At 30.6% G+C, this 15,559-nt stretch overlaps 1 protein-coding gene across 2 annotated transcripts in view; it reads left to right on the forward strand.

Annotated features, from left to right (window-relative positions):
- The first annotated feature begins 5,120 nt into the window (after window positions 1-5,120).
- LOC145325209 (uncharacterized) overlaps window positions 5,121-15,559 on the forward strand; it is a 42,190-nt gene continuing 31,751 nt past the window's right edge. For both annotated transcript variants that reach the window (XM_080168097.1, XM_080168098.1), the window contains exons 1-6: window positions 5,121-5,190; window positions 8,815-9,117; window positions 10,496-10,547; window positions 11,148-11,212; window positions 11,760-11,823; window positions 14,023-14,309. In XM_080168097.1, the coding sequence (XP_080024223.1) occupies window positions 5,167-5,190; window positions 8,815-9,117; window positions 10,496-10,547; window positions 11,148-11,212; window positions 11,760-11,823; window positions 14,023-14,309 (795 nt within the window). In that variant the 5' untranslated portion in view covers window positions 5,121-5,166. The remainder of the gene's footprint in view (window positions 5,191-8,814; window positions 9,118-10,495; window positions 10,548-11,147; window positions 11,213-11,759; window positions 11,824-14,022; window positions 14,310-15,559) is intronic.

A 15,559-nucleotide genomic window follows, 5' to 3' on the forward strand; every position in this document is an offset into this window, starting at 1 on the left:
ATTATTTATCAATCTTATAAATAAATTAATCAAATATGACGTTGGCTGTTAGTTTTATTTATTTTACTGCCGTCTTTCTCATTGTGCATTTTAAATTGAATGCATTGGTTTTTAGACGTCTTATTTAAAAAAATGGTATGTCTTATACTTGTTAAGAAAAGAAAATATGTAATTTAAGATCTTTCAAAATGAAACAAAGCAAAGCTGCTCTATTATTAAAATATCCGATTTTGTAAACATAAGTAGCCTCATAATGATTTTAGCCTAATAAAAACATATTTTACAAAATATATCTTTCTACATATAATACATATATTCATTTTTTGTCTTTTTTGATTGATCCATTTTATAGAAGCTACACAAAGGTCTCAGGATGGATATAGCTTTTTTTTTATAGATTTAAGTTTTGGTATAGTTTTAGGCTATTTATGTTCTTTTCATTACCTCCGTCGAATAAATAGCTCCTAGATGCTAGGGACTCATCCGCTAGTATACTGTAAATAACCTAAATATTCTATTGTATAAATCTTTTGAATTAAATTTGAAGCTATTTTTAGAATTTGAAACCAACAATGAAATAAGTAATATATGAAGTGTCTTCAATTCCACATTAAAACCAGATTTTAAAAAGTGACATCAAAGTCCCCTTAGTTTTAAAAATTGAAGGGAGTGCACTTGTCTAGCTAACCCAGCGTGGCTACTCAATATAACCCAACCTGACCTAACCTAAATGATCAAACTGCCCCTTTGAACTTATGATATCATAATTATTGTTGTTTGGCTAACACATAATCATGTCATTCTCTAATTAATAATAAATGTACGCTGTTGATATTTATGCGGCAATGATAACCCAACATTATACATAGAGAGTGAACAACACAAATTTTGAAGAGTTTTAAACCAAAAATTTATTTGAATGCCTAAATTTCAAATTGTTTGATGTTCAATTCATTGCATTGTAGGAATTAGGAAAGATATTAATATACAGGGTACAGGGATGTGACAATTGGCGATGAATCAATCTTCCCACTGACTCCTAAAATTTTTTAGTAGTAGGAAGAATGGTTGAAGATTAATTTAGCTGTTGAAATTTGTTCCTAACAATGACAGACTGACGTACAGACATAGGGAGTACATTATAGAGCAGCTTAGCTTCTAAAAGGAATTTGGGTCATGGTTTGTTCAAATGTAAAAAAAAAGAATTTTGGTGCGAATTATTTTTAACAAAATGAATAACCCTATATTTAACTACTGACATTTTTTTATATCCTGTATAATTTTAATTCATTGCGTCATTGATAAAATGTTTTATGAATTCAAGTTGTTCATTAGTAATGTATTTTTTGTCAATTATTAACTATTTATCACTTTATTGCTTATATTTTGCATAATAACTTTAATTTATTAAGTGAAAAGAATGTGTAAAAGCCATCAAAGAAATTATCTCTTTTTTAAAGTTAACTTTGAAGATTTTTTCTATATAGTACTTTTGTGTTGGAATGATTTTCTTGTATTCTCTGGCAAGTTCGAACCCATTAATTCCCTTTTCCTTACACCAGAGAATGTGTGTGTTACGCGGCATTCCTAACTATCTCCGCGCTTCGCTTGTAAACAAACAAAGAGGCGCACATTTTTTCCTTGATGATTCCCATGTGAAGAGCTACGTGAATAAAAATAATGTATTGGTTGAATATACATGCGCTCTAATCCGTGGAAGATCTCAAATAAGCCTTCCTGCTTAGTTTGACATCATAATGTGGTAAGAATTTATCTTTAATTCTTAATAATAAGTGTAGTATGGTATATTTTTACGAAGAAATTTAAAACATTAATTTTTCAACAAATAGACCATTTAACTGCTAACTTTTGACATACGAATATTTTCCTTAATTTTATTGATCATTTGAATCCAAAATTATCAATTTCTGATGCTATTTAATATGTTTCGTGCCAATTTAAAGTTTTTTAGAAATTTTATATTTTTAATTAAATTGAAATCACGCAACCTCGATCTACAAAAATAATAAACCATTAATATTATGTAATTAATTTTTATATTTTTGTTTTAGATTCACTGTTTTCATGGTAATAAATACACATTCGTAAACATTCACATGTTGGTCATTCGGAGGGCTTGAGATTAAGATTTCGAGAACGGCAAGGCATGCGTTCCGAAACAACTTTAAAAATGTTAAAATTACAACAACAAAAAATCAAGTGATTTTTAACATTTTTTTGATAGAAAACAGTTATCTGGAATACAGTGAAAGAATTAAAAACTACATTTTTTGTTTTGCATATCTTATCATTGGATGGACGTTCAAAAACCCAACTAAAAAGTAGCTTTGCTATTAAAAAACAGAAATTTAAATCATTGTCAAATTACAAGGTTGTCTTCTATAATTGTTAAGAGGCGGATACAAAATTGCGAAATATTTCAAAAATTCAAAGAATGGAATTCTAAACATATTTAGCTATTAAATGGTATGTAAGTTTGCAAAATAATAATGTTTTGATCCAGTTTTATAATTGTATGAACAAGTGTACTCCAAAGAAAGAATCTAAAGGGATAAGACAATGGCCGATAAATTGATTGTACATCAATAATGATGATACACAAAATTACTCCTTCTGTAGATTACAATTATTGGCTGAAACGTTTGCACACTCTACTTAGTTTACCAACCAATAGTAATTCAATAAAAGTACGCCAACATATAAGAAAATGTTAATATAAAACTTTGGGGACTAGTGTAATAAACAGCCCAATGTACCCTCCCTTCTGACTTCACAGGAATGGCATTGTCCAAAGTAGCGAAGCATATTATACAATTTGTAAATGACGTACGCCAAATAAAATTCCAATGTACGTGCGTCAGAGTAAAGTTTTGTTTGGGCATATTTTCTAGAATCGAGGAAAGGCTTTTTTCTCTCAGACAAAAATATTTGAAAAACTTTTCTTCTTTAAAAACATAATAGAGTTACCAGAGAACTTGCCATCACTGGAGCTTTTTATAGGGTCTATAGTAAATGACTTTATATTGGCCTACCATTGGTCAATTAAAATGTATACCGGCCTGCTATTGGTAATTTAGTCTGTGTGTTGGCCTATCATTGTTCATTTGTATTGTATGACGTCATTTTTATAGACACTATAAAAAGATTTTCCATCATCGAGTGCAAATTTTACAATTTTACAATTTATTGTCATGACGCTATTAGAAATGTCGACTATATAGAATCAAATAAAGTTGGCAATGGCTGACATATTATGTACCTAATATGTAGCAATAATGCAAAAGCGTGAGGAAGGAAATTCCTCTTAATATTTAAATTGTGAAGGTTTGCCTTCCCCTTTTATGAAACCCCTACAGAAATACATCCCTCTGACAAAACCCTGTGCACGAAACTGGTCTAATGGCAGTATTACAAAACCTTAATTTGATATATTAAGTCTCCGATATTTAGACTGGTACATAGTTATCATAAAACCAATGGCCAGGTTTAGATTGGTCTAGGATATAATATCTAGTATTTCCCGCAATCAATTTGCTAAGTTTTTATTGTTTGATCAATCAATCAATCAATACTTGTTACGCAATTTATGACGCACATTCCAGTGGCGTTGGTCGCGTATTTTCAGCACTATGGAAAAAATCACATTATAATGGAAGCAGCTTATAGTGCCTAAAAATTTATCAATGTTAAAATGTATACTGGTCAATCATTAGTTAGTTGTATTGTATGACGTCATTTTTATTAGGCACTAACTGCTTTATATAATGAAACTCAAAAATAAATACTTTTTAAATCTAGAATTTGTTTTGGTTATCAAAAAACCTTATGTGATTTACTATTTATCCAAGCTCTTTTTAATATTGAACACATAATTTTAAACTCTGATTATTTTCCACTGTGTTTTAGTATTCCTAGACAATTTAAGTTTATTCTTCAGACATTGTTTTGTAATTTCGACTTTTATTGCTGTTTTTTCCTCTTCTTAGCTAGTTTCTAAAGATTTTCAGAAATTTAAACTTTAAACTTTACATGAAACAAGAATGGCAACATCTTAAAAACCGAAGCTCAACATATTAGACAATTGGACAAACTAACATTTGTTCGTTTGTTTGTTAGTTTAGATCTTGCTATTCACTAAACCGATTCATTTCTTTATTTTAGTTAAACTATTGTAATGGGTTTCGTATTGGTTTTAGGCTGTTTTATTCTAGGTTCAAAGTTAACAAATATAGGAACAGAACTATTACTATTTATGTAAAAATCAACTTTAAAAAAATTAATAAATGTAATATTTGAATTCTGTAGTAGCTCTCCTCACGTATGGGTTTTAGGTTTTAAAATAATACAGCTATTCTATCTTGACTAAATAAAAAGTTTGAAAATTAAAAATGAACCTAAAAACCACAATTGTAAAGAAGAAACACATCTAAAATATGCTTATTTAACATTACTCTTAATTTTTTTGTCTATTCATCTTAAAATTAAAATTTGCATAACTAAGATTGGAAAATTCAAAGTTTAATAATGAATTATATTCTTAATGAAAGATTCTTCCCTAAATTTAGTGTTTGTCTGTATGTTTGTCGGCATCGGACGCTTCTCTGATCGTAAATGTATCATTATTTACTAACGATTTCAAACTTTGTATGATAAATCCAGTAACAAAAGGAATGTCTGTATTTTTTTTATTTCCTACCTGTTTTGTAGAAGTTAGTTCTTTGTCGATTATATTAATATAAACACTAAACAGCACTGAAATAATAAGCACCCTTAATTTTAATTATATTATGACAGATTAACATTGATCTTTATTGAAACTGTTGTAAATCTTTATTTGCTCATGTTAGTTTGTTCTATCTACTTATTTGTTAAGCTTTGTTTTTATGGATATTGTCATGCTTGTATATTTTTCTTATTCATTAGTTTTATCAAGAAAAGAAAAGTGTTATTTGATTAAAAGAATTTTAGATATGAGAACTGTGCATTCATTATTCATTTTTTCACTATCAAAAATACTAAAACCAAAAATGAATAAACTTGAATACCACTTAAATAATTAAGGATTAAATTTCAAAAGTTTTTTTAAAATCATGATGTAATTTATATTTCAGATGAATAAAAATTAGTGAAATAAATTTATTAAAAATGGTCACAGAGGAAAAATCTGAGGTAAAATTATAATTTTTAATAGCGTAGCTAAGATATAACCAAGTTTGTCATTACGTCCTCGAAAAATAACTGTTAACTATTGTACAGTAAATTGTACAGTAAATTGTTTTTGGCTGGCGAAACTTAGGCATAAAATAAGTGGAATTAAAACATCGGAATCGCAGCACCATAAGGGATCTAATGGGATAAGACAATGGCCAAAACATTAATGTACATCCCCTTTACTGATTCACAAAATTACTCCTTCAATAGATTTCACCAAGTGGTTGAAACGTTTGACCATTCAACTTAATAAATCAACCAATTAAAATTCAATAAAATTCCTCAAAGTTAATAAGAAAATGTTCTTTTAAAATTTTGGGGACTAGTGTAGTAAAAAGTTTTTTCTTCCTGCATTTGCTACATTAAAATAAACTATTAATAATAATAGTCATCTTTTCTGTTTGCTTTTCTATGTTGCAATATAAAATTTTATTAATAATTTAGGTTAAAAAAACAAATACACATATAACCAAAGGTTGCATATTATAAAGATTTTAGTTATTAAGTATTATTATTACTAAGGACATTAGAATTAGGAGGGAGTGTATCCGTGAACAAAATCCAGCCTTAGCCCCCGCAGGGAGTCTAACCCGTACAGTAGAATTAACCCAACCTAAATTATCTTAAGCATATTTTGTAAAAAAAAGGTTGAACTAAAACATAAATAATTTTAAGACTTTAATATGAAGAGACAAAGAGTTGACTATAGAGTAGCTTCACTCATTACATTGACGCAAATGTTTGACTAATGAAATTTTGCTGTAATAATAATCACAAACATGGTCAGATATTTTACTATTTTAATTATGTTTTAGTTTAGGCCATATTAGGTTAAAGGTTAGGCTTGGTTGAGTAGAGGATAGCCCCGCTAGATTAGGACCCCCGCACCCCCTATTTTCAATACAGGCATGATGGAAACCCTAATATAAGTGAATAAATGGCTCTTAGTTGCAGAAAATATTTAAATTATAATTACTTTAATTAAATGGAAATATTAATATAAACTACTCAAATTATTTTGTTCAACTTTACATGATTAAAATGGTGAATAGGTGTCCCGAGATTTCTGGTAGTAATGACATGGGATTTGTAATTTGTTAGTGTAGGAAAAATTAATCAGTGTACACTTTTAATAGTGCAGCTACTCTTACAATATTGGGTAGTCTGTCGTTATTACACTATTGACGTCATGTAAACAAATATTAACCTTTATTTTTACTTTATCAACATTCAAGAAATTAAATCAACGATGTCTGTCTGTCTGTCCGTTAGGATGAAACCTAAGATCTAGCTAACCACCAGACTAATTATAGGCCCAGCTTCTTAAGGAATATACCTACTAGGAGGTTCGGGGTTGGAGGGGGGGGGGGTTGGCTAGGATATCACCCCTGAAATAATTAACTCTCCCCCCCCTTCCAAAAAAAACAAGCAAACTTTTTGTTTTTCCATGGTCCATATCTCTAAGGGTTACTGTCTACCTCCCCCCCCCCCTTATAATAGCTCAAAACCTGCCGTTTATGATTTACAACTTGTTTCATTAGTTTGTATATGATACAAAAAATCACAAGGTGCACATCCATAACTTTTTTTCCCAAAGAAAATAAACATTTCTCAGTGCATTGTTGTTTTCTTAACTAGAAAGATATGTGTCTTTTTTCACGCACAGCAATTGATAAAAATTCTGAAGAAAAAAGTTAATAGAACAGGACGGGACAAGATTTGTGGTATTTTCAATATTCATTAAAAGTATTTTTAGCTGGTAATTGATGTGCAACTATGGATATTAAATTTCTTGGTTTTAACTACATATAGTTTTTAAATGACAATATTTTCCAGTGATCTAAAGGTTAAGAAGGCCGATAAATTGATCTACATCCTTAATGTTAATGCACGAAATAATCCCTTCTATAGATTAAAATAAGTATTTGAAACGTTTGGACACTTCACCAATCAAAACTTAATCCAACGAATAAGAAAACGTTAGTATGAAAAATTTGGGGACTAGTGTAATAAACATCCAGCCAATTGTTCTATCTCTCATTCAAAGTCCAAAATACGAAAGCCCATTGTTCCCTCTCGATCTGCAATTTTCGTTTCTTGTTCTACTAAATATTTTTCACTATTCCTGTATTTGTCCTATTTTGTCATATGAACATGACGTCAAAAAGAAAACAATTTACAATACTTATTTCGTACATTTACGTTGACTGTACATTTTAGGACTAGGCAGCTGCTAAAAAGCGGTTCTAGCGGTTTTTAATGCTTAAAGAAATTTATAACAAAAGTGTGCCTGCTTGTCCAATAAGATCCAAAAAGTTTAACTGGTGGCTCCATAATTTTACGGAGGGTATTTTACATCAGTGTTCAGCAATTTGTATGAGTGGGAGGGGGCAACCCCCCAAAGTGTTAAAAAAAAAAATATTCATCCCCCTTTTAAAAATGTTCCTTTCTCTTTTTTAGGTGAATCACTAAAGTCACCTGGCGAAAAAGTATTTATAAAAGATTTAGATTTATACAGATACAACAAAATCTATAATCTATATAATGATTTATTTTAACATTATCCCTTCTAAATCCTTTTTTTCTTATCCAAGCTATTTTATAAGAACTAGGATTAAGGAACAAGCTTATTGTGATTTTAGAGGCGGACATATATACTTTTATTATACTTAGCCAATGACACATTTTCTTCCCTAATAACTTGCCTATTATGCTGTTGATATATCAACGCAAGAATGTAATCATTAGAATAACGTCATATTAATAATATATCATCTATGACTACTTGCATATAAGGTCGACAATGATATCGTTTATATAACAGCCGTGACCATTTGAAAATATACTGAAATCTTTGCCCCTGTATATATTTCTTTTGTAAAGCTTCAGCTAAGCCAAAAGATTATTATGACGTCAATAAAAAGGATTCTGACAAAACCACAATTTTTTTATTCGTTTAATAAACAAGGACAATAAAAATCACAATCAATTGGAACAGCCATTTTAAATATTTTTAAAGCCTTACTACCTAATATTACTAGTTGCCTTGCCCCTAGCCTCTAGCTGAGGTTAAGTTAATAGCCTAAAACAATCCCAAAGACCCTGAAATTTATCAATTTAGACCAGCAGTTTCCAAGATCTTATGCTTCAGACAAAAAATTACTACATATATTATGATAATATTAAAATACTTTTCTTTTTTATTAAAATATTTTATTTAAAAAACGATGACTAATCACATTATATTGATCAAATGAATGTAAAGGGATTAAAAATCACGATATTATTAGATAAAAAAAATTGCAATTTTCCCCCAGAAAAAAGCAAGGCATGCAATATTGTATCCGCACCAAGCAATGACGTAAAACCATACACTTCTGACGTAAGTCAGTCAAGAAATAATGGTTTTAGCGCATTTTTCTCTCTAACAAAATATTATTTGAAACACGAGGACATTTTTGTTCATAGGAATGACATCTCAAAAAGAATATGAAATTAAATCAAGCTGTAATGTTACATCTGAACTTTTAATAGTCTTTAATTTGAAATATTTTTGAAATTCATTGTTTCTTTTATTTTCAGACATGTGGTTTACAACGGGAGCCGACTCACACACAAAAATACCCCACAGACGCCACAACGCGGGGTAGCTGTAACCCAACCCTGAGGGGCGACCCGCAACGCGACCTACCCTGCAACGGAACCGGCGGGGATCACAGCGAGATCGAAGGTTCGGCGGCAAATGGCGGCGGTGGAAATGCTGGCAATATCCGCGATCTCAACTCTGCGGGCATCCGCGTTGGGTTCTATGAGATTCTGCGGACGATTGGGAAGGGGAATTTTGCGGTTGTTAAGTTGGCCAAACATAGGATAACTAAAACAGAGGTAAAAATTTTAGAGAATTTGAAATCCGGGCTCTACAGCCGCGCGAAAGCCACGACTATGCCTCAATTCTAACCCGTTTGGATGATTTAAGAAATATGTAGAAAAGAGGGTTTGCTATATTTGTGTCAGGTTTAGACTTCCAGCTGATTTTTAAAATTGTAAGTGGTTGATTTTCCTGAGGCTTAGAAGCTGCTGATGCACGACTGTCCTACATTAAATATAGATATACCTTATAATAGGCAAACCTAAGGGATTCGACAGACAAAGAGATGGGTATACCTACATATTTTTCAGATTTAATTTAAATTTATTCTGCGCATTTACGTAATATTTCATTTCTTTTAAAAATAACTTCTTTTTATCTTATTCAACTAAACTTTTTATATTTATAATAAAAAGAGAAGTGCAATGCTATTAAATAATCTAAAATTTTATATATTTTCAATTCTTATTAAACCATGTTTAGGAATTTTATGATTTTATTTTCCCCCTGAAATTTTTCCATTTATGTAAAGAATTTTATATAAAGTACTTTTAAGAAGTGAAAAATTTCTATAAATCTATTAATAGTGTGTCTGTCTTTAAAAGATTGTGCTTTTCTCAGCTGTTAATAAAGATAGACAGCTTTAATTATAAAATTCTTGACTGACTTCTAATCCCTACATCGCTATTTTATGGAAAATCAAGGATTTCCCAGCTGCTTTTAAAGATAAATGTCTGCAATTTTGTAATTTTCCATTAAGAAACATCAAACCCATGGCTGTTTGTATGTTCGGATTATTTTGGTAAATTGTATTGTAATTATGAGCTTCGCTACTTATGGATGTTGTCATCCATGAATATTTTAATTCTTCCTAATTAAACAGGATTTTTCCATTCGATAAAGGATATAAAATAAGCCAAAAGACAAATAGTGAAGAAAAAAGTAATGTATTTTTCTCGTATTCATTCGAATCCGGTGGATAGGAACCGGTTCTCATCCATACGAAAAAACTATGTCTAGCCTCCGGCACCACGGGGCTAAAAAAACTAGTTTTAATCTTATAATTGTACATTCTATATCCGCGGAAAGCCGTTTATAATACGATACGAGAAATAACTATTATAATCTCCTTTCAGGATATCACTTTTAAAGAACTTAAGATTAAATATTTTTAAGCCTTTTTTTTCTGCGCAATATGATAAAGGGAAAATCTTTAATATTTGAAAATTACAACATTATAAAATAAATTTTGAAAATACAAAATATAATGGTATTAATATCGTGGTAATATGAGTTTGGGTAGCAGTGCAAAATACAGTCCAATGTCCCCTCCCTCCATGTATATTGTATATATTGCATAACTAATTTTTTTTTAAAAATTATTTTTGTGTTTAGGTTGCTATAAAGATTATAGACAAGACCCAGTTGGATCCTGTCAACCTTGAAAAGGAATATTTACACACATATTCTTATATAAAAGTAACATAATGTCTGTCTGTCTGAAGGTTTAAGATCTCGGTAACCGATGAACCAATTGGGTTTTACTCTTCAAGGAAAAATCCTACTAGTATCCTTTTATAAAAGTAACATGGTGTCTGAAGGTTTGTCTCTCCGTTTGTCTGTCTGTTTGTAACCGATATATTTCCTCTTTACAATATAACTTCTCATAGTTCTTGGGAAGGCTTGTAACTATTTTTGGGGGAGGGTACCACCACCCTCCCAAGAGAAATAACAATAAAAGTTTATATAAAACACGTACCCAAAATATTTTTTGGTTTTAAAAAAACAAAAACTAACAACAGTTTAGTAAAACTAAAATTATTAAAATAATTTTTGTGTCTAAAAGTTTGTTACTAAGTTGAAGTAAACATTTGGCTGGAGGCTAAATAAAGATAAATATGAAAAATTAGTTTCGTCTTTCTAAAAAGTTTATGAAAATGCTTGGACAGAAAAGAGTTTTCTAATAATTTTTAGAGATTCTTTATATTAGTCTTGGGTAGGTTTTTACCTATTTTATGAGGGAGAGTGTGTAAATAGAAATGTGATTAGATCCAACGTGAAGTAAAAATTATGAAGTTGATATCACATCCAAATATTGTCAAACTTTATCAGGTAATAAACTCTTTTTCCTGTATGGGTCCGAATCTGTTTCAAATCCGCTGGATTAAAACCTGTCTTGAGCTATACTGAAAATCCAAGTACCTTTTCATAAGATGTTTTCGTCAAAAATATTCATAAAAAAACGAGACAGCGGAAAGTGGCACCAAAAAATGACGTCATAAAATAAAGTTGACCAATGAGAGGCCTGTATACACTGTAATTGACCAATTATAAAATTTATACTGGCCCCTCATTGGTTATTCTATCGTATGACTTAATTTTTTTGGTGTCACTTTACACTGTCTCAAAAAAATGTTAGAACTAATTCTTTTTTGCTTTTACGGGCCTTAAGCTCTCTGGGCCAACAAAACTGAAATAAATCTTATATTTTTTAATTTTATGTCTGTCTTTAATACTATGCAACTATTATAATTTTTTCTCGTATTCATTCGAATCCGGTGGACAGTTTTAATCTAATAATTGTACATTCTATATCCGCGGAAAGCGGTTTATAATACGATGAAAGAAATAACTATTACCATCAAATTATTATTTTAAGGTTATGGAGACAAAATCTATGCTATACCTTGTTTCTGAGTATATTCCTAATGGAGAAATTTTTGGTAGGTTCTTTATAGAAAGTTACTGTTTATATAAGGCCTCTAGTAGCACTTGAGGCATGAGGGGCAGGTAGAAAATCATACAAATAGATTGTAGTTTTTAGATTTTTTTTTACATTTCTAAAAAGAAAAAAATATAATTTTTTTTTGAAAGGGGGGAAATTTTTACATGGGCGATTTTTCGATGGGGGGTGAAGGTACCCCCACCTAAAATAGTTGTAAACGTTCCTTGGACCTATAGGAAGCTTCTGTATAAGAGAAAGATATCGGTTTGGCACTAAGTTATATCCTAAGCCATAGACAGAAACACACACACAAAAACAGACAGAAATTATATTATGATTATATGGCCAAATGTGCAAACCTTCAGTGTTCAAACTTTCCACTAATAATTTTAATCTACAGGAGGGGTAATTTAGTTTTTCATAGTTGGGGGTGTTCACCAAATAATCGCCATTGGAGAACATACTTATATAATAATGACGCTATTTAGAAGGAAAGTTACAAAAGACATGAAAATAAATAAATTTTACAAAACAAATTTTCTATTTATTTAATTTTATTGCTTTTTTCTAAGTACGACTCTGTTTGATAGCATAACAATAAAAATACACCTACCTACACACACACACACACACACTCACACACATATAGATACACACACACACGTGTATGCAGGAATAAAGTAACAGAATTTTTGATAAAAAAATAACTTTAAGGTCAATTTTAAACTAGTAATCATTGATAAACATCCCTAATCACGTTAATTAAATTAACCCTTCTGTAGATAAAAGGTATTGATGGAAAAGTTTGTACTAACCAATCATCCATACAAAGAAGTAAAAGGATTTGTGTGTGTGTCTGTGTCTGTACCTTCTCCTTCACAATCTATCTTCTCATATTTAGATCTTTTGAATGTTTATAACTATTTGGGGGAGGGTACCACCACCTTCCAAGGGAAATTGCCCTAGAAAGGAAATTAAAAAAGCGCCACTTTATACTTCAATTCGTACTATAATGATACTAATATAATGAAAGTAGCTTAAGTATGTAAGCCAAAGAATGTGATAGATCAAGCTTCATTGTTTTTTGACATTCTTTTACATATTTAGTTGTATCTATATTCCTGATAGAAATATTAAAGTATATATTTAGTGTTATCTATATTCCTGATAAAAATATTAAAGTATTTTACGTCACTGTTATCGATTAATGTTTTCAAATAAAACTTACTGACGTATTTCTTCAATCATTAACTGTAAAAACTAAAATTATTAAAATAATATTTTATTTTAATCTTATTTCTTTACAGTTTTGAGTAACTTTTAATGGATTATGTTTAAAATAGCTTTAAGTATTTTTAAGTTATTATAAAAAATATTTAAAAAAATTCTATTAATTCTTTTTATGCAAGTTATACTTGGCAAAACTATTCTACGAACCACAATGACCGTATGACCCTCTGTCTGTCCTTAAAGCAATTATAATAGGATTTTATTTATTGAAATTTAAAAGGCTTCTGTGTACTAGCTGTTTTGCTGCTTTGTCAAGGTAGCAGTGATGTTAAATTCACCAAATAAAGCATTTATTGTGACATGAAAAAATGGCATTTATTGGTATTCTATGTTATTGTTCAATAAATATAATAAATAATCTTACAATCCTACATATGTACGTATAGCTTGATTACGATTTTACCTCTCATCGTGTATTGAGATCTTATCAACAGGGCTCGGCAACCGCGCCTCAGCTTCAAACCTGCTTGTGTGCAAAATAAATTTGAAAAGATGGATTGTCTGCCTAGGATCAGGTTCACACATCTAGCTGAATATGAAGTTATGATATGACGATTTAACTTATATTTACACGCAGCTGCCGAGCCCTGCGTTTTACCTCTACTGTAAAAATGTAAAATAGACTACTTATATTTGAAAAGACTAAAAAGAATATCATATTTAAATGATAGTCTCAATATATATGAATAAATCTTCCTGTGTTTGTGCTTGTTACAATTAACATTTCTACATGAACTAATGGTGGCTCTGCCCCGAGCATAAAGGGGCACTGTATTTCATGGAAGGGGAGGGGTGCATAGATTTACAAATAAAATAGATAACACAATAGATTCACAAGGTTAGCAAGATTTTAACGAACATACAAAAACCTTACTACTTAATTTACTAAGAAGTTTCTAATTTTTAGATTACATTGCCCGGTACGGCCGTATGTCAGAATCGCTGGCCCGTCAAAAGTTCTGGCAGATTGTGTTGGCGGTTGAGTACTGTCACAATCGCCGCATCGTTCACCGCGACCTGAAGGCGGAAAACTTGCTGCTCGACGCCGACATGAACATCAAAATCGCCGACTTTGGCTTTTCCAACTTTTTCAGCCGGACGGGCCATTTGGCGACATGGTGCGGCTCTCCGCCCTACGCCGCCCCCGAGGTATTTGAGGGGAAGACGTATACTGGTCCTGAGATTGATGTTTGGGTAAGAATTTAGATTTTTTATTAGCGAAGCTATGCTATAGTTTTAATGCTTTATGTCACGTGAAACAGTAATTATCAGTATTGTTTGTTACCAGGTGGAAAAAGGGATACTAGTAAGGATCTAAAGGAATAAGACAATGGCCGGATAATAAATATACATTTCCAATGTTAATAAACTAATTTACCCCTTCTGTAGATTACAATTAGTGGTTGAAACGTATGGACACTTAATTTGATAAACCAACCAATCAAAATTATTAAAAGTCCCCAAAGTTGTAAAATCAACGAATAAGTAAACGTTACTATAAAACTTTGAGGACTTGTGTAATAAACAGCGATTGTCCCTCTCTCTCTCTCTCTCTCTCTCTCTCTCTCTCTCTCTCTCTCTCTCTCTCTCTCTCTCTCTCTTTCTCTTTTTCTCTCTCTCTCTCTCTCTGGATACTAAGCCAAGCAGCAAAAGCATAAAATAATAAATAAACAATAAGAATGTAAAATATATGTTGTTATTTTATTATTTCTTACAAAATTGAGTTATCCATTATATAAAGCTCAATTATATTTGTTATTACAATATGCTTACAATAGAAAAAATAGAGTACTAGCGGCTGCGCACCAAGTATTTAGGGTAGGAAGTAATAAAATTATGAATCTTTATGAACTCATTAGGTTCAGCGGTTAACAAGGTATTAGTTATCTCTTGATTTATATGCCTTTCGGACAAATAAGTTCAACTATTTTATTTCATTACGTAAGCCGAAATTAACCAAAATTATATGGCGAAAAATGCTTCCCTATTTATAATTTTTAGTGGTTATGTGCCTAGCTTTTAGGGGTAGAGAGTAGCTAGAAAAATAGCCTAGAACCATCTCAAGGATTAAATGTGAAAATAAATAGCCTAAAACCATCAAAGGACCTAAGTGGGGCATACCTATAGTAGAGAACCCAGTAGTTATTGAGATATTAGTCTTCAGACCAAAAATTCTGAATACTTTATATAATAGGATAATTATCTAACTCTACTTCTAAAACAAAATAATTTTCATTATGTTTAAGGATTTGTTTAATTATCTTGACGTCGTCATAACTTGAGAAAATATTAAATTCCTTTGTTTTACTTCATTGGGATTTCCAAATCTTTAAGGTACAAAGTTCAACAAATAAAGTTTTAAGATATAAATTAATTTTAAAAAGATAAGCTTAATAAATAAAAAGTTTAATATTTGATTGTCTGTGGTTTTCAGGGAAGATTTT

The sequence above is a fragment of the Acartia tonsa genome, chromosome 7, assembly GCF_053477335.1.
Source record: "Acartia tonsa isolate MP-2025a chromosome 7, ASM5347733v1, whole genome shotgun sequence".
In the NCBI taxonomy this organism is placed as follows: domain Eukaryota; kingdom Metazoa; phylum Arthropoda; class Copepoda; order Calanoida; family Acartiidae; genus Acartia; species Acartia tonsa.